This window comes from Scophthalmus maximus, chromosome 3 (genome assembly GCF_022379125.1).
Source record: "Scophthalmus maximus strain ysfricsl-2021 chromosome 3, ASM2237912v1, whole genome shotgun sequence".
NCBI lineage: Eukaryota > Metazoa > Chordata > Actinopteri > Pleuronectiformes > Scophthalmidae > Scophthalmus > Scophthalmus maximus.
Window position 1 is genome coordinate 6,988,164 of NC_061517.1, and position 21,642 is coordinate 7,009,805.

Genomic DNA, 21,642 nt, shown 5'->3' on the forward strand with positions numbered 1-21,642 from the left:
ACATAACAAAAAAAGCTCTTAAAAACAATGTGATGAATCACAAAGACTAATTTAAAAAGAAAGGAAGCCAAAGAAACCAAAGGTCAAATTGAAAAGTGACTCTTGGGCTACAGGAAGCCGGAGAAGGGGATCCAGTACCTGATCGAAAGGGGTTTTGTGTCGGACACACCGGTGGGAATCGCCCGCTTCATCCTGGAGAGGAAAGGGCTGAGCAGGCAGATGATCGGAGAGTTCCTGGGCAGTCGGCAGCAGTTCAACAAGGACGTCCTAGAGTGAGTAAACGGCGGTCACATGACTTCGACATCGGAGAACAGCCAGGTCAATTTGATGGATTTATGAAAATGATTTGCAGCATCCTTTGATTGATGAAATCCATGGGGTTTGTGGGAATTATAGTCCTATATATTGTCTTGTATGGTTTTTTTATAGGTAGTTGTGTTTGGATTGTATGTCTGAGACAAACTATTGTGTATCATCTGAGCATGTCAAATGCCAGAGATGGGAGAGAGAGGGTTTGAGATGCAGTTTGGCAATCTGACAAGCTCTTCGTCTGAGGCACACTGACACCTTATAGCGCAGCAGTTGTACAGGTGATTCCCTGGTTTCCCGTCTCCTGTCTGTAGCTGTGTCCTGGACGAAATGGATTTTTCCGGGATGGATCTTGACGACGCACTGAGGAAGTTCCAGGCTCAGATCAAAGTTCAGGGTGAAGCTCAGCGGGTGGAGCGACTAGTGGAGGCCTTCAGGTGAGACACTGCGCCACAGGTTTGACTCACAGAGGAGATTATGCTCATCGGTGGAGTCTGTGGTCTTTCCTTCATACTCTCTCTCCCTCTCTCTCTCTCTCGCTCTCTCTCTCTCTCTGTAGTCAGAGGTACTGTGTTTGCAATCCTGTACTGATTCGGCAGTTCCAGAATCCAGACACCATCTTCATCTTGGCCTTTGCCATCATCCTCCTCAACACGGACATGTACAGCCCCAACGTTAAGCCGGAGAGGAAGATGAAGCTCGAGGACTTCATCAAGAACCTGCGAGGTCAGTAGTCTTTTTGCCCAGGCCTTGTGCTTTCTTTTTTTCATCCTTGAATATTTGCCGGGGGTTTTTTGTGTACATTATAATTGTATATTTGAAATTTAAAGGTCCAGTGTGTAGGATTTAGGGGGATCAATCAGCAGAAATATGTTATAATATTCATAATTATGTTTTCATTAGTGTATAATCACCTGAAACTATAGAATCATTGTGTTTTTGTTACCTGGGAATGACCCTTTATATCCATATCAGGATCGGGTCCTAATGCAGTCTGTCATGTGGCACCTCCGTGTTTCTACAGTAGCCCAGAACAGACAAACCAAACACTGGCTCTAAAGAGGGCCGGGCCTTTCACAATTTAACATTACCTGAGGGCCACAGGAGTTTCTTCTACACACTCGGCAGGGAAGGGTTGAGGTATTCATTTGGTTGTAATACGTCACTGAATCCTACACATTTATCGTGTGTGTTTCCATCAGGTGTCGATAACGGTCAGGACATCCCCAGGGACCTGCTGGTGGGGATCTATGGAAGGATCCAGAAATGGGAGCTGAGGACCAACGATGACCACGTGTCCCAGGTCCAGGCTGTGGAGAGGATGGTGGTCGGCAAGAAGCCTGTATGATCCTCTCAAATATTAAATATGTCTAAAATTAAAATATATTTAATTCCAACTATTAAATGTTTGGTTTTTTTACTTAAATATATTCTAACTTCTTTGTAATTCAGAAAGATGTAATCACTTTTTCATCCTCATTTCAATTGTTAGGGTGAAAGTATGTTGGCGAAATATTGACACCTTACAAGACAGACAGATATATAAAGAAAAGAAGGAAATTCACATAATCTTGCTGTGGCAAATCATTGTCCCCAGAGGATGAAATGTCATTACACAATGTGTGCGTTGCAGGTGCTGTCCCTGCCTCATCGCAGGCTGGTTTGCTGCTGTCAGCTGTTCGAGGTTCCAGATCCGAACCGAGCTCAGAGAAGCAGCGTCCACCAGAGGGAGGTCTTCCTGTTCAACGACCTGCTGATGGTAATCCACACGCTGTCAGAGTTACTGAGCGTGTGTGTAAATACATCAATGTAGCTATATTTAGCATTAGATGCTGTTCGCTCAGTAACCAAGATTCAGCATCCAACTTAATTCCCTTTGTCTTCAAGTTCTGTCTCCAGAGGTGAAAACAAAACGCTTCTATTTCTTTCCCTTCTTCTTGCTAACTAGCCCCAGCCTGTTTTATCACTGCAGGGCATATTATAACCTCTTGTCTTGAAAACACAACACTGGCTGAAGCTATTGACCCTCAGCATCACCACATCTGACGACAGGGAATTCTTACTTATAGCCCCTTTAAAACACTGTGCTAAAAATTAAAAAAACCTTTAAACTAAATTCCAAAGATCCGCCTGATTTGATAATATACAAAGGTCACATTGAGGTCAGAACAAACAACATAGAACCAGGCGTTGGGCAGCGTCAAATATTAATCTGTGCCAAAAGCAGAGTCCAAATAAAAGATTTAAACCACATTGTGAGTAAGTCTCCACATAAAGTCGATGTCGCGGACAAAGTGCATCTTGTGTTTGTCCATGAGGAGACGAAGACGTGGCTCTGACTGTGATTCAGCTGCAATTCAGTCATCGTTTCAAATCCATACAACAGAGATTAAAATAGCCACTGAGGGATTTCTCACCTCCAAATGAACAAAAGAAACAAATGAAGACTAAGATTAACATAATCAAGCATCGCCTCCTCTTTTGTCTCTTTCTCTGTTTCCTCTCTCCTCCTCACCCTCCACTTTCTTTTTTCTGCTCTCTCCCCATCATTGAACAATTCTCCTCTCCTCCCCTCCTCCTGCTGCTCCTCAGGTGACAAAGATCTTCCAGAAGAAGAAGACTTCAGTTACGTACAGTTTCAGACAATCATTTCCTCTGGTGGACATGCAGGTCCACACCTTCCAAAACACCTGTAAGTACTCCTCCCTCCCTCTCTCACTTCTGCCACGCTCTCTTTTGTTATCTCCTTCTGCTCTCGTCCATCTGCTCTCGTCCATCTGTCTCGGCTTCTCTTCGTTTTATTTTTTTTATACCCCTATTTCTTTTTTTGCTCATCTCTCTATTTATACCTCACATGCAGAAAAGACACAAGAGATACAGCAAGAAGGTTCTGGGTTCGAATCCCGGTTCAAACCAACCAGGGCCTTTCTGTGTGGAGTTTGCATGTTCTCCCCGTGTATGCGTGGGTTCTCTCCGGGTTCTCCGGCTTCCTCCCACAGTCCAAAGAGACCGTAGGTGTGAATGTGAGAGAGAATGGATGTCCGTCTCTGTATGTGGCCCTGCGAAAGGCTGGCGACCTGTCCAGGGTGAACCCCGCCTGGCTCCAGCCCCCCCGCGACCCTTAAATGGATAAATTGGTAGACGATGGATGGATGGACAAGCACTGGTTACGTATACACGCGGCACTACCCAGGGCCATGTACACTGTGTCTTTACAGTTTCTTTTCTGGCGATCCATATTTACCATTGCTTTTATCATTACTGCCATTGGAGTTGGATGAGCAAAGGTTTAAAATGGTTAAATGTGGATCAACGGCCGTATATAAAAGGTCAAGCAATGCTTAAAGAATGCAAAGGGGAAGTGTTATGAATGACGGTATGGGTGAGATGCATAGACGGTATGTTAGGATGCACGACAGGTCTCCACTTCCTCCCACTGAAAAAATAAAAAGGATGCTAAAATATCCGGATATGGGCACCGCCATCTTGCTCTAATGTCGCCATTTGGAGCTGTGGTACCTAGGTGCTGTCGATTTGGAAATCACTTATATGATTGCAGTTCTCTCTGTGAGGAACATAAATCTCTGTACCAAGATTCAGGGTGAATTATCCAAAGGTTGTTGAGGTGTTTCAGTCTGGACACTAAACAGAGTTTTTTTCCTAAATGTATCAAGTAGTTGCAATGGTGTCCATATGAGTTCCATCTTACGGTTGTGGCAGGTTCGTTGTGGGTGCAGAAGCCGTGGAATCTCATCCAGTACATTTAAGCTTCGTCACAGCGTGACACTAGATTTTGCTTTTGAAATTTGCATTCAAAAAATGGATGTGGGACAAAAACTGGGGAATCTGTCCTAGTTGGAAATGTTCTCAAAAATCTGTTAACTTGGCGAAACAAAACGTTACTTCCCTCTCCAGTTATAGAGATATCAGTGTCTGCCAGCCTTTTCTTTGGAGTAAAGGCTTTGTCAGTCTACAGAAGTGTAGTAAGGATGCAGCTGAAAACACCAACAGCGTGTTTCAAAGAAACACAGTGGAAGCACATCGCAGTATTTCCTAAATATATATATATCTGTCATTCTGAAAACAAGGTTGCTTAGCTGCATTCCTTAAAACACGACTTATTCAACCGACACATTCTCGGTTAATAGTCGGTTAACACAATCGTATACAGACTGTGCTTGTGGATTCCAAGCCCCTATTTCAGCATGATGAATTGGCTTTCAGTTCCATGCAGCAGATTGGAGACGCTGGCGTTTCAAATCTGCCTCAGCACCTGTTAACAGGATGCCTCACTCTGAAGACTTCAGCTCCAAAAAACACATCTCCTCCATTTTCACAAAGGCTGTGTAGAATGTATCCGCAACCACCCGGAGAATGATGGCTGACATGAAACCAAAACTAATGACATTCCGCCTGACACCACACCGTGATAGCTCAGCTTTGCTGAGCTGAGAAAGTATGAAAGCGCTGAACTTCTCTCCCCAGCTCTCATTTAATTCGATATAAAACTATTTCTGTCTCTGGATGCAGCACTATGAATGTACTGTCTCTCATCATTACGGCCGCTGTTAAGGAGAAAGCAGTCAGCACATAATTTGATGACAGTGAATTTAGAAGTCAAAATAAGGACCTTGTGTTGAATGTTCTGGTAAAGGTGCCACACTAGATGTGATCATTCCTAGTAGTTTCACCTAAGTCAGAATATGTGCTGTCAGAGTGCAAGAGTGTTTGGGAGATGTTCCAATAGAATGAGTTCCAACTGTCCTGTTGTCTCAGACCTGACAGAGTGGTTAGCATGTGCTGAAACTGCAGTGGTGGTTGTTTTCTTATTCAGCTGGTTGGTTTTTGCTGTTTTGTTGTTGTTGTTGTTGTTGTTGTTGTTGTTGTTGTTGTTTAGTTGTTGTTGTTGTTGACAGCTCTGGTTCTTCAGTTGGAGCTAAACAGGACTTGGCAGACTGTGGTGATGACTGTGACCAGGACAGATTGTCCCATATGATTCATCAGCAGCACAGTCACACGTCGACTGCTGGTGTGTGTGTGTGTGTGTGTGTGTGTGTGTGTGTGTGTGTGTGGGCGGATGCACCTTCATGTATCTGTGTGGGAGCATGAGCGTATATGTATATGTATATGTATGTGTGTGTCTTGTGGGAGAAAGGCATAGGAAGTGTATGTGAGTGTTTCAAAGGCTACTCTTCGGGACCCATACTATAGACCAGTAAATAGGGACAGCTTGTCCTGTTGGGGACAAATGCCATGTCCCTGATTTTTTTGTCAGGTACAGGCAAGTAGTGGATATGGTTTGTGCATAGGCGGGTCTCCAGGAAAGTACTGCAATGCAAGGGTGTGTAATGTTCACCAGTGAAAAATGTGTGCAAGCTTCCTTTTGTCTCTTGACCTCATCATCACCGGTTGTGATATTAGTCATGAGCAGCTGATGTTAACAAGAGAGATTAAGAGATTAGACTCAACTTTATTGTTGTACATGTAGGTTATAGTACAACACAATAAAGTTTAGATTAAATACATGTACTAGATCAACAATAAACCCGTGGTGAACTGAGAGCAAGAAGGATGTAACTGATATGTATTGAATTAAACATAATGGGAGTAATTTCCGATTCATTGGCCGACTTTGACGCAGACACACTTATACAGCCTCACTCTCAAAGACACTACTCACAACGTTCTACTTTGTAAATACATTCCTCTGTAAATTTTTAAATGGAAATTTAACTTATTCTAACCAGTGCCTTTTATTTTTTATTTAACTTGTAAATGTATAGTTGCACAAGCGTCACTTTGCTTTGTTTGTTCACCAGATTCAGGTGTGCAGATTGAAAGAATTTTAAAAACAGGTTGAATGAAACCTGTGTGTGTGTGTGTGTGTGTGTGTGTGTGTGTGTGTGTGTGTGTGTCCCAGACTACCCTCACGGTATCAGACTGACGTCTGCGAACCCCGGAGGAGAGAGGAAGGTGCTGATCGTCTTCACGGCTCCGAGCCAGCAGGACCGAGCGCGCTTCACCTCTGATCTCCGAGAGAGCATCGCAGAGGTCCAGGACATGGAGAAGTACAGGGTGGAGTGTAAGTAGTACTCACTGTAGTGGCAGTACTATAGTAGTAGAAACAGAAGTGGTGCTGCAGCAACAAAAACCTAAGAAACAAATAAAATAATTAGTAGCTGTAGTATATTTTGGAATAGTTAGTAGTAGTATAGCTAGTAGTTGTATAGACAGAACAGAAGCAGTTGTGATAGTGCCACTTGTGGTTTCAGAAATAGTAATAATTATTTTTAATAATAATAGTAGTAGCAGCATTAGTTGTGGTAGAAGCTGAGTAATATTAACGATCATTTATACCCAGTTCTATTTTGGTTTCCATTGCTTTGTCATGGACGACTGTGTCGATGTTCTGCCTGTTCTTCTCTCCATCTCCGTCCTTTCATCTCTCCCTCCAGCGGAGCTTGAGAAGCAGAAAGGTGTGATGCGTCCCGGCATGTTGACGGGGGGAGGGCCCGGAGGAGGAGGCACAGCAGGGGGTGGGGCCAACGGTGGCGGCGGGCCCACAAAGAGCGAGGTGCTGAACGGCACCCTGGGTAGGCCAAGCCTTGACGACACGTACGCCTCGGTGGATGGACTGAAACGCACGGCGCTCAGCTCCTCGTTGAGAGACCTCTCAGAAACGGGTGAGGACGTTACAGAGTCGCCTCCATGAGACATTATTTTACAGTTTCTGTTCACTGCGGCAGTTTTTCATTTTGACTCACAGACTCAGAACAAACCTGAGACATTATTTTACCGTTTCTGTTCACTGCGGCAGTTTTTCAATTTGACTCACAGACTCAGAACAAACCTACATCTGTGCTGTTATGCAACCAATGAAAGAGTGATGAAATCTAAAATATGAGACAATAAGAGTGAAGTCCAATACTGTGATGCTCTGTCTCTACCTACTGGGCAACTTCAGAAACTACATCATAAAACTGAAAAGGAGATTTTACTTTATGGATGACTGGCATTTATTTAAGGCCAAGTTAAAGTGCACCTCCTTCTAATCTAATTCTCTAATCTAATTTTATTAGTTGGTCATAAATTTGTGTTTAAAATCTCAATCTGCATATGAACTAGTAAGATTGGAATACGTAGCCCGTACTTGTGATAGGGAAGAAGAATAAAGTAGCTAATGCAAATTAACTAGTAAAAACAAAAGAGTATTTAAGTACAGCACATGAGTAAATGTACTATGTTACTTTCCTTCACTGGAAATCATTTAATAAATTGTTTGGCATTCAGGAAACACATGGTCAGACAGACTAACTGGCCATAAAGCAGATGAATGGTCACTGTCCATGGTTGAAATCCATCACACCCCTTAAACTTGCTGCGTAACATGTTGTTTCTTGTTTGTTAAAGCTGTCCACACACAGAAATGTAAAAAAAACGACAGTTTGTGGTTTCGGGGCATTGGAACCATTCCTTGGCGAACATATTTTAACCTTGCCTCATTCTGATTGGGTAACAGGGAAGCGAGGTCGTAGGAACAGTGTGGGATCACTGGACAGTACCATTGAAGTAAGTGTGGTTGGGCTGGGCTGGAAGCATGCGTGTCCCACACCCCGCTGACTGCATGTTTGTCTGTCCGACTCACAACAGCCGAGTGTGTTTGTGAAAATGTGACATCAGTCATTAGGCCGAAAATGACTCCTCCGGGCTGCATGTAACGGAACATGCAAGGATGTTTCTTTTATTACATGTCTTTGAGTTTGTTTGTTTGTTTGTTTTTATGTTTTCCTGTTTTAATCATTTAAGAATTGTCTCCTGTTTACATACTTACAGTTATCCATTACTTGACTTTCACCTTCACTGGATAGTTGGACAGTATCGGTACAGACAGAAAACAAGAATCAATATGTGTTCCAGATGATCCAGTTATTCAGTACATGTGTGCATCTTAACCTCTGGACTTCCAGGGCGTCTGCAGAATATTTTCCTGTGGTGTCATTTGTCTGTGTGAACTTCTTCTGTATGTCTGTCCTGAAATCTGCAGCTTTAACAGTTTCCATTTGTCTTTCTCTCTCACCCATACCTGCAAAACATTTTCCAATGTCAGGCAGCCATTCACTTCAGTTCATTTCATCAGCTTGTGATAAATTGAAACAGTTGAAAGCATGTTACATGTCACATGTGTTCTAACTCTACAGTCATGCTTGTTGCAAATCATTTTTAACTACTTGATGTGGTTCTGTTTTTCATTCTCTTGAATTTTTCCCCCTTTTTTGATCTTTCTTCCCTCTTTCATCAAATCCTCCCCGCCTCTCAGGGTTCCATTATTAGCAGCCCTCGACCGCACCAGCAGCGCCCCCTGCCTGCTGGAGGTCTTTCCTACAGCCCCATGATGGTCCCTTCTTCTCCAGCAGCCTACCGGCCACACCGCCCTACTCAGAGCCCCGGTACAGGGGTGGGGGGTGGGCCGGGGCTCTGTCACAACCAGGGAGGGGTCACCCCCTCCCCACTCGTGAGCGGGGGAGGGGCTGGGGGCGGAGGAGGGATGGTGAGTGGGGGAGGCCCAACGGGTGGCGGTCTGCTGGGGAATTTCTTCGGGAGTCGCAGGGGCAAGGTTCCTGGTCCCCTGACGATGACGTCACCAACTCCTCAGAGTCCTCTGAGTCCCCTGATGATATCATCACCCCCCCACTATCCCGCCCCCGCGCCCCCCATCCCCCACCCATCCTCCCCTTCCCCATGCCTCTCCCCATTGGCCAACCTCGGTCAGTCAGACTCGGGAGGAGTTGGAGGGGGAGGAGGTATGGGAGGGGGACCATCCAAACTACAGGCTTTGCATGCCCAGTATTGCCACGGCAACAGTGGAGGAGGAGGAGTCAGTGTTACTGGGCACCAGCAGCAGCAGACGCCACCTCCGCCCTACAACCATCATCATCGCTACCACATGCAGAGCGTCCCGCAGCACCACGTCCTCTCGCACAGGTTCTCCGCACCCCGGCGGCAGGGCCCAGCTGGGTGCGCTCCCTCTCATACCCAGCAGCATCAGAGGATCCAACATGGCATTGCCCAGCACCCACGCTACAACTTGAGCTCGGGCTTCATCACGCCCCCTCCACTGTCCCCACACTCCCCCATTACCCCTACTACCCCACACGGACTCTACCACTCACATCCCGTGGCGGGACGGCCGGGTGGAGGCGCCAAGCTCCCGCTAACCATCTCGCACTCTCAGCCCCACCCCCACGCTCACACACACTCTCACAACCACGCCGCGCACACACACTCCCCCCTCAGCCCCTCTCCCTCAGTCTCCCCCTCCACCCACTTCATCTTCTCCACCCCACCACCTCAGACGCCCTCGGCACGCCTCGTCACCCAGACGCCTCCGCAGTCCTACGCTCCTCAATATCCGCCACTCTCCTCCATTCCACCGCCCCCTCCGCACTCTCCCTTACCACCCCCTTCAGCTGCCCCACTCTCCCCACACCCAGGTGTGGGGGGAGGGCAAGGGGGCGGCCCCAAATCGAAACCCGTCAGCCGGATCAGCACGGTCGTGTGAAAAGTCAGAAGGCAAGGACGGTGGTTTGCCACCCTGCTGTGAGCCACCGGGGGGCGGTAATGACAAGGAGCAGGAAAGGGAGGAGGAGAGGAGGAGAAGAGGGAGGTGGGCAAATGCAGGTGTATCAAAATGGCCGCCTGGTGACAAGGAGAGCACTGAGAGCGGGGAAGAGGAAATTACTCAGCCTGTGTTATTTCCACATCCACTTCCCCCGCAGGTAGAAAGACGCATGCTGAGAAATGTTTGTTGGGTAACTTGTGCCCTGCAGGGGCAAATTCCCCTGGAAAACCTGCCCACGGAGCAACTACCCCCAAGAATGTAAATTTCTGCATTCTGAGATTCTCAAATTCTGAAGAAAACTCCCATGTAGTCCTGCAGTCTCTGTGAAAATCACCTCATCTTCCCTCTGCGGTGTCCTGCTGACATGGCCCGGGATTCAAGAGGACACGTTTGTAGTTTTCCATTGACAGAGGAAGTGTTCGTGTCATATTGTGAGTAAGAAGTTGTGTGAGTCGCTGTAGTGGACAAAAGGTTCAGGGACCAGATGTGAAGGGAACAGTGCCTGAGAATCGAACACAGGGGTTAGCGCTCAAAGCTAACACTGTATACAGTACAGTGTAAGCTGAAGAGACAGATCAGGTTGTCCGGAAGCCTGAGAACGGGACGAGTCATTTTGTTGTAGTCCAAAAAAAAAAATCCACTAGTCTTGCACCATTTGGTTCTTTGCACAAAAGCACTTGTCCCATTGTTTTTTGGATGTTGACATATTGACAAGCCATGAGGTTTTGCCGAGAAGGAGAAGTCCTTAGCATTGATATGGTGCAGTTTCTGTGTCTTCAACAGGCATGCATGACCTGTGCAATATTTAATGAGTGTCAGTGCGTCTATGGTTGAAATCCTATATGCAGGGGGAGGGATTTATTGTGATTTAATGCCCCAATCTTTCTTTGGCCAAAAAAAAGTGCATTAGTGAAGGTCACTGAAGACTTTACTTTCTGTGTGGACAATAAACTTTTTTTTAAACTTTAAATAAGCCATCAAAACAAAAACTACAGATGTATTTTTACCTTTTGTTTTACAAAAATGACTAAAAGCCTTTAGTGTTTGTGGATTACAGGGTTTCAGGAGGGGGCACTATACTGTTGTTTTTGATCAGGACTTTAAAACGGGAATGTTTGACATTTGACATTGTAATTTTCCCAACTATTTATTCTTGTAAAGGGAGATTTATTTAATAATTTGTACTGAAGCAGTCATTGCCCCCCTTATTATTAAGTATCCTAGTTATATGAAAGTATAAAAATGAATTTGTCAGAAATGATAATAAATGTCAACTGTGTTTCATGCTCCATATTGTATGTAACCTTTTATGTTGCCAGGAAAGGAGATTATGCTGAAGGTACCAAACAGGGTGCAGTCTGGGAAACAGAGTCTTTTGTTTCACTTCCCGTGATGAAGCCAGGAAGCTACAGGACCTAAACAAAGACACCCAGTCATATAGTCAGGGTAAATGAAACAATATCACCTTATAATGTAACTCCACCAATAATGGAAACATTAACCAAACTGTAAATGAATATGACAAAAATTATATTAGATCAATTTAAATCCCACAGCCACTGTGTATGGGGGGTTAGCTGACAGATATCTGGCTAATATATACAACATACAACACTCTCCCTCCTTAGACCCTCGATTCAAATCATGAGAAAGCAAAAGAACTAACATGGTAAAAAAAAAATAGAATCACTCGGAAAGCATTTTCTACATACTCCAAACCTGTTGTGGTTGCTTCAAATTTTTTAGGTCAGTTATTATTAAAATCACAGCTTAATAATTCATTCATCATCAATTTTAAATCGAAATAACACATGATTGTGATGTACGGATATATTGTTTTAATTCTGTTATCCCAAGATGATGGTTTAAGAACTTTGTCTCGACTTCACAAAAGACATGTTTATTATATTGGTACATTAATATTACGTGAAGGCCTACTTATTTTACAGTTTTGCTCAGTTCAGTTCTAACCGCTCTAAAATATTTAGCTGTAACCACACAATTCTAAGCTTCCCCACATTCTAAAACTTTGGAAATATAGAAAAATGTATTTGTGTACACAAAAGCATATTCAACCTTACTTCATGAACCGCAGACAAATGTTTACCAGTGTTCAGCTCTAAAAAATAGTGGTTAATTATCAGGATGTGAAATCCTAAAAAACATCTCTGGTGAACAAAGTCTAATCCTACATTTGACAATAAGGTGCCTTCGTGCGGAAGGTGAAATATAAACAAAATTAATGTTCAATAAAGACTGCCTTGGAATACAAAGACAGTTCACCATCTAAATCTATTATATTTTGATTGATTGTATCCTTTCACAATAGCAAATATCAAGCAATTTCTGCATTGTTTTAATCTGACTGAAGGACTGAGCTCGTCGTCGACACAAAGGAAACTGAAAACTGGACCTAATCCCGTCCTGAAAGAATTTTACAGGACTGAAGTGCAGAGCATGTTTCATCGTCACGCAGCACTATGTGAAATATTCTTAAACAGAAACATTATTACACGTACATTTTGCATTTTAATTTAAACCTAACATGCCAGTATTGAAGTGTATTTTCTCTTTTTTTGCTATTTAGTCAAATTTCACCTCAGGGCAGGAAGCCCTTGAGGGCTGGTAGAAAGTTCTTCTACCACTTGTACTATTTTACCAGCCACACATACTTTTTGACTCAGAATAAACCTGTTGATGCTGGTTACTTTCATGTCCAAGTGGCGAGTTTGGTCGGCCTAATATAAATATTTGTCAGTGTTTTACTGGGAGATGATGGGATATTTCTCTGATGGTCTGAATTCAAATATTAATGACTCATTTCTAGTTTCCCTGTGATTATGTGAATGCACCAACTGTAGATATTAACTGTACAGTGTGTTCTATTCTCAATGGGGCCAACAGCATCAATCTGCAACAGGTTCAGAATTGCTTGAATTAACTAAGTGTACGCTCTAAAAAAACCAAGTTCATCAGGGTTCTTCAGGCTATTTGAGCATCGTAGGGATTCTCTCAAGAAAAACAAAACAATAAAAATTCCTAAAGTGTTTTTTATAGAAGCCCTTTATGTTTGAGATTTTGTGGAAATACAGTCATGGAAAATTATACCATAATTTTATATTATAATCAGTTGACGGAGTTCCTCAGGGAACCATCTTGGGTCACCTGTTGTTTTCAATCTGAAGAACCCCTTTGACTTTTTAGAGTGTGCTACTGATATTATTATCAATATTGTTGTGTGACAAGCTTCTACTAACATGACGTACTCCTTGGGCTGTTTTGTATTTTTAGCATTTTTTATTTTGTTATGTGCTAACGAGTGTGAGATATTTTTTTTTTTCCTTTTCAGATTTGGACATTTTATAGAAGCACTAAAATCGTTTTGATTTTTAATATGTTTACAACTAAACCAAGAATTTTCTGTGTCTAACATACAACTTCCTCTAACATTTTTAATACAGACTGTGATATTTTCCTCCACTCACCCTGTTGGCTCACGTAAACACGCCTGCCTGCACACTTCCGAATCCTCATGAAACCCCAGTGAAGCCACTCACCAACCTTTTCATGGAAACAAGCAACACTTCTGCTACCTAACAACCTTTTGAAACAATTTGAATCAACAGTACATGACGAGCTGCTAGGAATTCTTGGCCGTTGGGTCCCCGTCATTTATCTACAGTCACCTAAAGAATACTGCCTCTTTGCAGGGGCCTTAAGTAACTTAATCCTGAGTAAAAACGCAATCAACTAAACACACTTGAAATAAAAAGAAAACTAAGTTCTCGAGGAGCACTGGATCAAACCTACCTCGCTAGGGATTAATCAACATTTCACCCTGTTCACTGCATGTCTAATCTAAATCAAACACATTGTCGCCAAAGTTCCCATTTTAAAGCTCCATACCCATGTTTTTGCATGATGTTAACTGTTAACTACAAATCGTATGTACTTTACATTACTGCCAACTGTTTTCCAAATCATGCCTTAACTTTTAAGGTTTGATTCCTTCTTTTGGCCAGGCTTTGGTTTCAGTGTCAATCTCTAAAATACCAAATCAACTTCAACAGACTTGAGTCTGTTTGCAGATAGATAATCCATCACTGTTATCACTATTTTTAAAATATTATTAAACCCTTGTGGTCCAAGTTTGGTGCAGCCATGACATCTGCCTCCGGGTGAGTTGTTGCACCTTCAGCTCTGCGTGTTCATGGACTCCAGTGTTCCGACTTGCAGGTCTAGCTAACCATTATTTTTTACCTCAGCCAAAGAGGTTATGTTTCCACCAGTGTCTGGTTGTTTGGTGAAGGGATGGGGCACGGAACAAGGAAGAGCCCGTTAAATCTCTATTGGTTTTGTCACTTTGCATTACAAGGGCATTTGTCAACATTTTCGTCAATTTCTTGGGAAATAAGTTGAATGTAAATAAAAATTAAAAATAAATATTTATGGTGTTGAGATCTATGAGTTTGTACAGATTGTCAGACACCTTACTTTTGTTTTTATTTTCTTATCAGCGCTGGACAGACGTGTTTGGCCTTGGCGGATGTATGCAAACAAATGTTTTTGAAAACGCAGATGTATGCGATTTTACAGAAGATTTGCGGATTTCAATGCAAAAAATTGTTTTTACTTTTTTTTGACGACAGCATACATCAGTACAAGACTTACATCAACCAACAATCATTTCTCAAATGTATTAGATAAATGCAATATGTGTGTGATGGATTTGCTATCTGCAAACAGGTTTTTATTGAAGTGAGCTTAAATGAATGCCTGTTAGGCCGAACATCGATCAAAATTGTACGGTTTACTAAATTAATGTACAGTATATGCAGTTGTAGAACATGCAAAAACTCAGCTATGGTCCATTAAATATTCAATTTAAATATGTTTTTTTCTGCCCGGGTCTGCTCTCCTTTATCAGTTTGCATGCGGTATTTATTACAGTATCTGCACTGAATGAAACTGTATTATAAACATGAATGTACATAACCATCATTAAATGAAAAATAACAACGCGAGGAACTCACTTTGCTCGGCAGCAGGCGGTTTGTCTCTGGCTGGGTTTACACCAGGAATGCAAGATTTTTAATACCAATAGAAACAGATCTGGTCCTACAGCTGCAGGCAAACAGGGAACATAAAAATTTAAAAAAAGAGAAATCAGATGGGATTCAAATAACGTTAAAAATGTTGGAGTCTTCTGTTCCTGTGTAAAGGCAGTCTGTGTTGTGTGTATCTATACAAGGGCATGGACCGTCGAAGTTGTACGTGACAAAACAATGGACCGCTTTATGGAGTAGAAAATATTTCTTGTTTATAATGTAGAGCAAAGAGAGACTGGAATAGTCCTTGTAAAATTGTACGAGTACAGTGTCAAATATGTGTCAACAGAGACGACATTATTTTAAAAACTATGTATGGAAATTTTAGCTGTGTATATAAATATATATTACTTGTACTTTGTTTTTGAAATTGCAGAGATATGGAAAAAAGTGGAAATATTTATTGCTCTAAAGATATAAAAATCTGTTCATGTTGATGGAGAGATGTGTCCTGTTTTGTTTGGGTGATTTCACACTCACAAATGTACACTACACTACACGATCACTTCAAATGATCTGCTTACAGGAAATACATGTATTTATAATACATGAGACTGAGATGTTCATCATGGATCAATATCATATCTGCTTTATTGGAGTCAGGATGTTGTTAGCTTAGCTTAGTATAAAGACTAGAAGCAGGGGGAAACAGCGAGCCTTCCTCTATCCAAAATTGAGAAATACACCTATTATTATATCATTTCTGAAATATTATTAGAATTTTAAGTAAAATATACTGTTGAGGGAAAGCAACTGTTTACCAAAGAATCATTTTAATTGAACACAACTCACTAGAAGCATTTTTGAAAGGGGATTAATTTTGGTATGTAACATGTTTAGCTGGCTAACATACCTTGAGTTTAAGAACCTTTTTGTACCTGCCATTATTCTGTACAGTTTATTAAAAGAGCGAAAGATAATTATTACAGTATGAGCTCCAATTGTGTTTTTTTTTAATTTATTTTTTATTTTTTATTTTATGCATACACTGTTTCCGCCTAAAGCGGAAGCGTCTTCTTCTTCTTCGTCTTTTTTTAAGGGTACGAAACGCGTGAGTCCCTCTGCTAATTCACAAAGTTGATAAATGTGGTAAGTTTCGTTACTTTTAAACATGTATTTTGAACTATTCTCACCAGCTGACAGTAAACCGACGTGTCTGTACATTGGACCGCCACAGAAACAAAGAGTTCACCCAAACAGTAAATACGAAAGGTGTGAGAGAAAGTAGGCTTATTAGCTGTTAGCCGGTTAGCTAAGGCTAGTTGTTTGCTAATGCTAACCGCAGCTGGCTGCTGTTGAATGGAGACTGGTGATGTTCCAGGAGGAGGTCGGTTCTCCTGCGGTGAGCTCCGGTAAAGGTAACGACGGGAGCTGGACATGTGTCCGGTCGTTGTGTTGCGATCAGCTGGTCGCTGTTAGCTGATCCTCAGGCCCGATGCAGGTTAACAGGTACCATACATTATTGAACAGTATTTGGATTCATGTGAACAGCCGGTTGCGATATGTGTTTACTTTTCAATGGTGGAGGAAGTATTATCGGATTCTTTTCTTGAATTGGAATTCCTAAAACCTTTATTACTCCATCACAGGCAAAACGCATGCATTGACGGTTCTGCTCCAGTGAAAGTATGAATGTACAATCAGAAAAATGTACATAGTAGTATCAACAGTAAAATATATAGTATTTAAAGTACTAAGTACTAATTGCAGAAAAATGGCCCATTGTATATTATATTGATCGACTGACATTGTCCAATGTCAGATAGATGTGTATATTTGTGGTCTTGATGTGTCGATATCACATTAAATGTGCATGGGGGTAATTTAGAAGTGAATTAGTAGAATAATCTGTGAAACAAAGAGAAAAGATGCTTTGTTACATATTTAGCTACTAGCTAATATAATCCACTTGTAGTCTGCTGCCGAATGACGAGTGAACAGAAACAATGAAACACAGAGCGAAACCGTCATCTTCCTCCATGTCCAGGATCGGCCCTGCTCTATATTATACCATTGAATTATTATCACTGATGCATTAACGCGTAAGAAACAGGTCAGGCTGTAACTAATGGTTCTCTTTCCATTAGTTAATGAATGAAGTGATTGCTTTGCCTGTTAAATTTCAGAAATTAGTAGAAAAAATGTTGTGACAATAACCCAGAAACGCTCTCATCACAGACTTCACTGTATGACCCTCATGTATTAACAGGAGTGTTGTATCAGTATTGGCCTGTAAGCTCGGTGTATTTTCTGTCTTAACTGAACAGATGGGATGAGTCACTCCACCTTGAAGGGCTCTACCTAAACGCATTCATCTTTCTATGCTGTGTCGAAAGATTTTGCAACTTTACAAAAAATCCCTTTGCTTAAGTGGTCATGAAAATAATGCTTTCTTATCTTTTTTTCCCTCAGAGCGTCTTCTCGTCTGTTTCGGTTGGCTGATTTGAATAGAGAGCGATGGCCGGTCCAGAGCTCTTATTGGACTCGAGTATTCGACTGTGGGTCGTTCTGCCCATCGTCTTCATCACCTTCTTTGTCGGGATCATCCGTCACTACGTCACCCAGCTGCTCCAAAGCGACAAAAAGGTCGACCTGGAGCAGGTCTCTGACAGGTGAGACGCTGTTTGACCTGAGTATGAAAAAAAATATCTTTGACTCATTCAGTTTTTTTTTTTAAATAGTTGCTCTCCTGTGACATCTCCTCTGTTTGTTGGGCTGCTGCTCTGAACATAGCCTCTTTTTGTGATCAGCTGCACTGTACTGCATTGAAACTAATCTGAAGTCCTGTTGCTGTTCAGTCAGGTGCTCCTGCGCAGCCGCATCCTCAGAGAGAATGGAAAGTACATTCCCCGACAGGTAAATTCACACGCAATGATTGGAAGTTTGGGAATATCATAGAATTTGTTATTGATTAGTTCCGACCGGTGACGGCACTGTGTTAAACATGCAAGGGGCTGCATTGATGGGGCTTGTTGCTACAGGTATCGGTTAAATATAATTATATATTATCCAGGTTGGGTTTGATTAACAGATCCAAGGAATTAAGAAAGCCACATTTATGTTAAATCCTGAAGCATGAAGGTCTGACGTGGAATGTGTCTCTGCTTGTATCAAAGTCTGTGTGACTGTAAAGAAGCTGTTGTGTCTGTAATCATGTTGAGAACCGCAGTGTGTTGTCACTGTTTTAGTCTTTCGCCATGAGGAAACATTACTTCAACGACGCAGAGACCGGCTTCTTCAAGACGGTCAAGAGGAAGGTCGTCCCTAAGAACCCCATGACAGGTGTGTGTGTGAGACTGTGTGAGACTGTGTGAGACTGTGTGAGACTGTGTGAGACTGTGTGAGACTGTGTCTGAGTGAGTGTGACTGAGTGAACAATCATGACACTTTTATATACCGAAGTCGATGAGTCTTTGTGTTTCAGACACCAGCATGTTGACGGACATGATGAAAGGAAACCTGACCAACGTCCTGCCCATGATTGTGATCGGTGGATGGATAAACTGGGCTTTCTCTGGGTTCGTCATAAGTGAGTTCTCCAGCTGTCGGTCATCAGCGTTGCCACGCAGTTTAGTCATTCAGCATTAAAAATGTGTTTTGTTTGCCTTTTCTCAATAATCTTCTTGTACTTAATCACCCTAACTCATGCAGAAAAGAGAGAAACAACCGAAGAGAATTATGTTCCATGTTACTGAACTTTATCATCTCACCCAAAGATGGTTTAGCTATAAATTATTCTGTCATTCTCTGGTGAACCTTTTGTCTCGTCCCCTGATGTTGATGAATGATTGTTGCTTTTGTTGTTGTTGTGTTTCAGCCAAGGTGCCGTTTCCTCTGACCCTGAGGTTCAAGCCGATGTTACAGAGAGGGATCGACCTGCTGTCGCTGGACGCTTCCTGGTAAAACAACATAGTACAGACAATATTTTCATGATCAATTCATCTGCTGAATGTTTTCTTCATTACACAGAAGATGGACCCTTTTTTTGCTTTAAAAGGGCTAAAATTATGATTTCATTATCCAATTAGTTGAGGATTAAATTGGGTCAAATTAAGATTTTATATGAAACCTTTTTTTTTTTAGATAAAACCTACTTAAATCAAATAAAAATGACCTGCAGTGAACTCATCATTTCATAACAGTAGGCTGAAATAAATAGTTTCACTCGTTTATATATTGTCTTATTTGATAACGTCCTGTTTGGTTTTTCACTGAAGGGTGAGTTCGGCCTCCTGGTACTTCCTGAATGTGTTTGGACTGAGGAGCATGTACAGCCTCATACTGGGACAAGACAACGGTGAGTCTGACTATATCACATTGGCTGACCTTTGACCTACACAGAACAACATAATGGTGAATAAACGACGACGTCCGACACTTCCTCGTTTGTACAGTTGAAGAAGTTAGCTTGGAAGTTGTAAATGAACGGTGATGATGGTGCCTGGCTTTTTTAATGTGAAACTAGAATGACACACGGGAGAGCAAAACACCCTCTTTGCCATATAAGAAAAACTTCTTCCTGCCCCAACCCTCGAAAAAACATTATGTAAATCAGTGAAGAAGTTTTTGCATAATCCTGCTGAAACACAGACGGGCAAACAAACGGATAACATTCTAATAAACAGTCCGGCTGAAACGTGGCTGGTGTTTAAAGATTTTTCTGAGCATCTCAGCAAAACCTTCCAACGCTCTGAACTCCCTGATCAGTTTGCTTCACGTCACACTACGTTAAGTTCACTGGTGAAAGTTGGTCTGTGTGATTTCACTGTTGTAAATGTGTCGGAATGTGTATGTTAACTCTCAGCTGCTGACCAATCGCGGGTCATGCAGGAGCAGATGACGGGTGCTGCCATGGCGATGCCCCCCGACCCCAACAAGGCTTTCAAGGTGAGATGTTAATAAAGAGGAGTTGGTCCGATGAACTTAATGGTGACAGTTTATTAGTTTGATCACAGAAGACAGCTGTGTAGGAAAATAAAAGGTCTGTGATTTTAATACAGATTATATTCAAGAGTTAGAAAGGTTTGAAGATAGTTTATTCACATAACTTTGACATATGTTGACTAAAAATTTGATGTCAGATCCCTGTTTCTTAACAATTAAAGCCTTCATCTTGCGTGAGAATGTTCAATCTAAAACTCAAGTTAATGGTAAATCACGTGGAAAAAAGAAGATTAATCGACTCTCCCTCCCAAATGTTTCAGCAGCTCTTTCCAGATGCACCTACATTTATTTTGAAATGTGTTTATTTTTATTCTCTGACGGTTCATCTGATTGGATGTTGAACATCTCTGTCCCCGTTTGTTTTACATCAGAGCGAGTGGGAGGCGCTGGAGATCGTGGAACACAAGTGGGCGCTGGAGAACGTGGAGGAGGAGCTGATTTCCCGAGATCTGAACTTTGGAAACCTCTTCAGCCAGGACGCCAAGTCCGCCATGTTCTAGGACAGCGAGGACCTCTTTACCACAGAATCTGTTCTGAAGACTCGGAGAACACGGGTCACGCTGGTTGTGTGGGGAAAAAAAGCTCTGAAGGTTCTGGAACACAGTCGACACAAACTGTAGAATTAAGTAAATTATTCTTGTTTTAATCAGTCCTAGCTACCTCAGGCACTTCAGTCACTTTCTGTCTTTTTGAGCCTCCAGACAAAGTGTGTAAAAGTTATGCAGGACAAAGTGCCTTCAGAAAATTAAACAACTGAACAAATATATATATATGTATTTTCAATAATCCCATGAACGATGCAGTACTTCTTGTTTGTTGAGCATTTTCACCCCCAAAACAACAACATCTTCAATAGACCCCTTTTTTAGCCATTTATTTGCTTTCCAAAGAGTCATCATTACAAAATTAGATTTTTGGCTCCACTGTCTTTACACTTCATGTAAATTAGTTTGGTATTTTTTGTGTAATCCTGCTAAAAGACCAAGACAAATTAATTCAGATGAAAACATAACCTCTTGTGTTGGTGTAAAAAAAAACTCTACGTGCAATGAGTCAACATCTCTGTGTCAAATTCTAATCATGTTTCACATTATATTATATTATATTATATTTGTAGTGCAGTTTTTGTGTGTTCAGTGTTCCAGAATAGAAATCGAAGTGTTTTAAATCCTACTCGCTCTTCATCGCAAAGGAGACGAGTTTCAGAACCGATCCCAGATGTTCCAGATCACCAGTCTTGTTGGAGCGAACCAGCAGATTCTTGCTCCAGGTCTCTTGAGTCGCGTCCGACTGAATCCTCTCAGGAAGACGTTTACTTCCGAGCGCGACGCAGGGAGCGAGACTTAGCGTTTGAAAGACGACCGGGACGATTTCGAGATTAAAATGAAGTCCAGGCGTTCACGTTTTCATCCTGCGGAACATTTTGCATGTACGTTTCTACCGTGTGCTCGTCCTGCTGAGGGCGTCGTCGTCCACAGCAACTTGAAGTGAGCTCAGCAGTTTAAATAAAAGGTGCCAATCACAACTAACTGGGTTTCTCGTCTTGTGTCGGACAGCGCTTCAACCCCCGAGGGTCGATGCTTCAGAATACAAAGATTCTGTTTTAGCGGTGATGGGATTTATTTGCAAATATGCACGGGTATATTTTCAGCTGAGGATTGA

General features: G+C 42.2%; 2 protein-coding genes across 8 annotated transcripts in view; both read left to right on the top strand.

Annotated features, from left to right (window-relative positions):
* Nucleotides 1-15,477, top strand: part of LOC118316872 (IQ motif and SEC7 domain-containing protein 2-like) — a 112,846-nt gene extending 97,369 nt beyond the window's left edge. For all 6 annotated transcript variants that reach the window (XM_047331027.1, XM_035645125.2, XM_035645124.2 and 3 more), the window contains 10 exons: nt 114-272; nt 624-746; nt 869-1,035; nt 1,512-1,651; nt 1,943-2,068; nt 2,902-3,001; nt 6,230-6,391; nt 6,765-6,992; nt 7,829-7,878; nt 8,627-15,477. In XM_047331027.1, the coding sequence (XP_047186983.1) occupies nt 114-272; nt 624-746; nt 869-1,035; nt 1,512-1,651; nt 1,943-2,068; nt 2,902-3,001; nt 6,230-6,391; nt 6,765-6,992; nt 7,829-7,878; nt 8,627-9,868 (2,497 nt within the window). In that variant the 3' untranslated portion in view covers nt 9,869-15,477. The remainder of the gene's footprint in view (nt 1-113; nt 273-623; nt 747-868; nt 1,036-1,511; nt 1,652-1,942; nt 2,069-2,901; nt 3,002-6,229; nt 6,392-6,764; nt 6,993-7,828; nt 7,879-8,626) is intronic.
* Nucleotides 15,478-16,039: 562 nt separating this feature from the next.
* LOC118316268 (ER membrane protein complex subunit 3) lies at nt 16,040-21,505 on the top strand. Of its 2 annotated transcripts, none has more exons than XM_035643917.2 (9): nt 16,040-16,125; nt 17,449-17,648; nt 17,835-17,892; nt 18,225-18,318; nt 18,461-18,565; nt 18,854-18,935; nt 19,254-19,333; nt 19,841-19,923; nt 20,352-21,505. In XM_035643917.2, exons 2-9 carry the CDS (start codon nt 17,494-17,496, stop codon nt 20,478-20,480), a joined length of 786 nt encoding a protein of 261 aa, XP_035499810.1. In that variant the 5' UTR covers nt 16,040-16,125; nt 17,449-17,493; the 3' UTR covers nt 20,481-21,505. The 2 variants fall into 2 exon arrangements, with proteins under 2 accessions (XP_035499810.1, XP_035499811.1); XM_035643918.2 differs by lacking the exon at nt 16,040-16,125 and adding an exon at nt 16,334-16,485.
* The last annotated feature ends 137 nt before the right edge of the window (nt 21,506-21,642 follow it).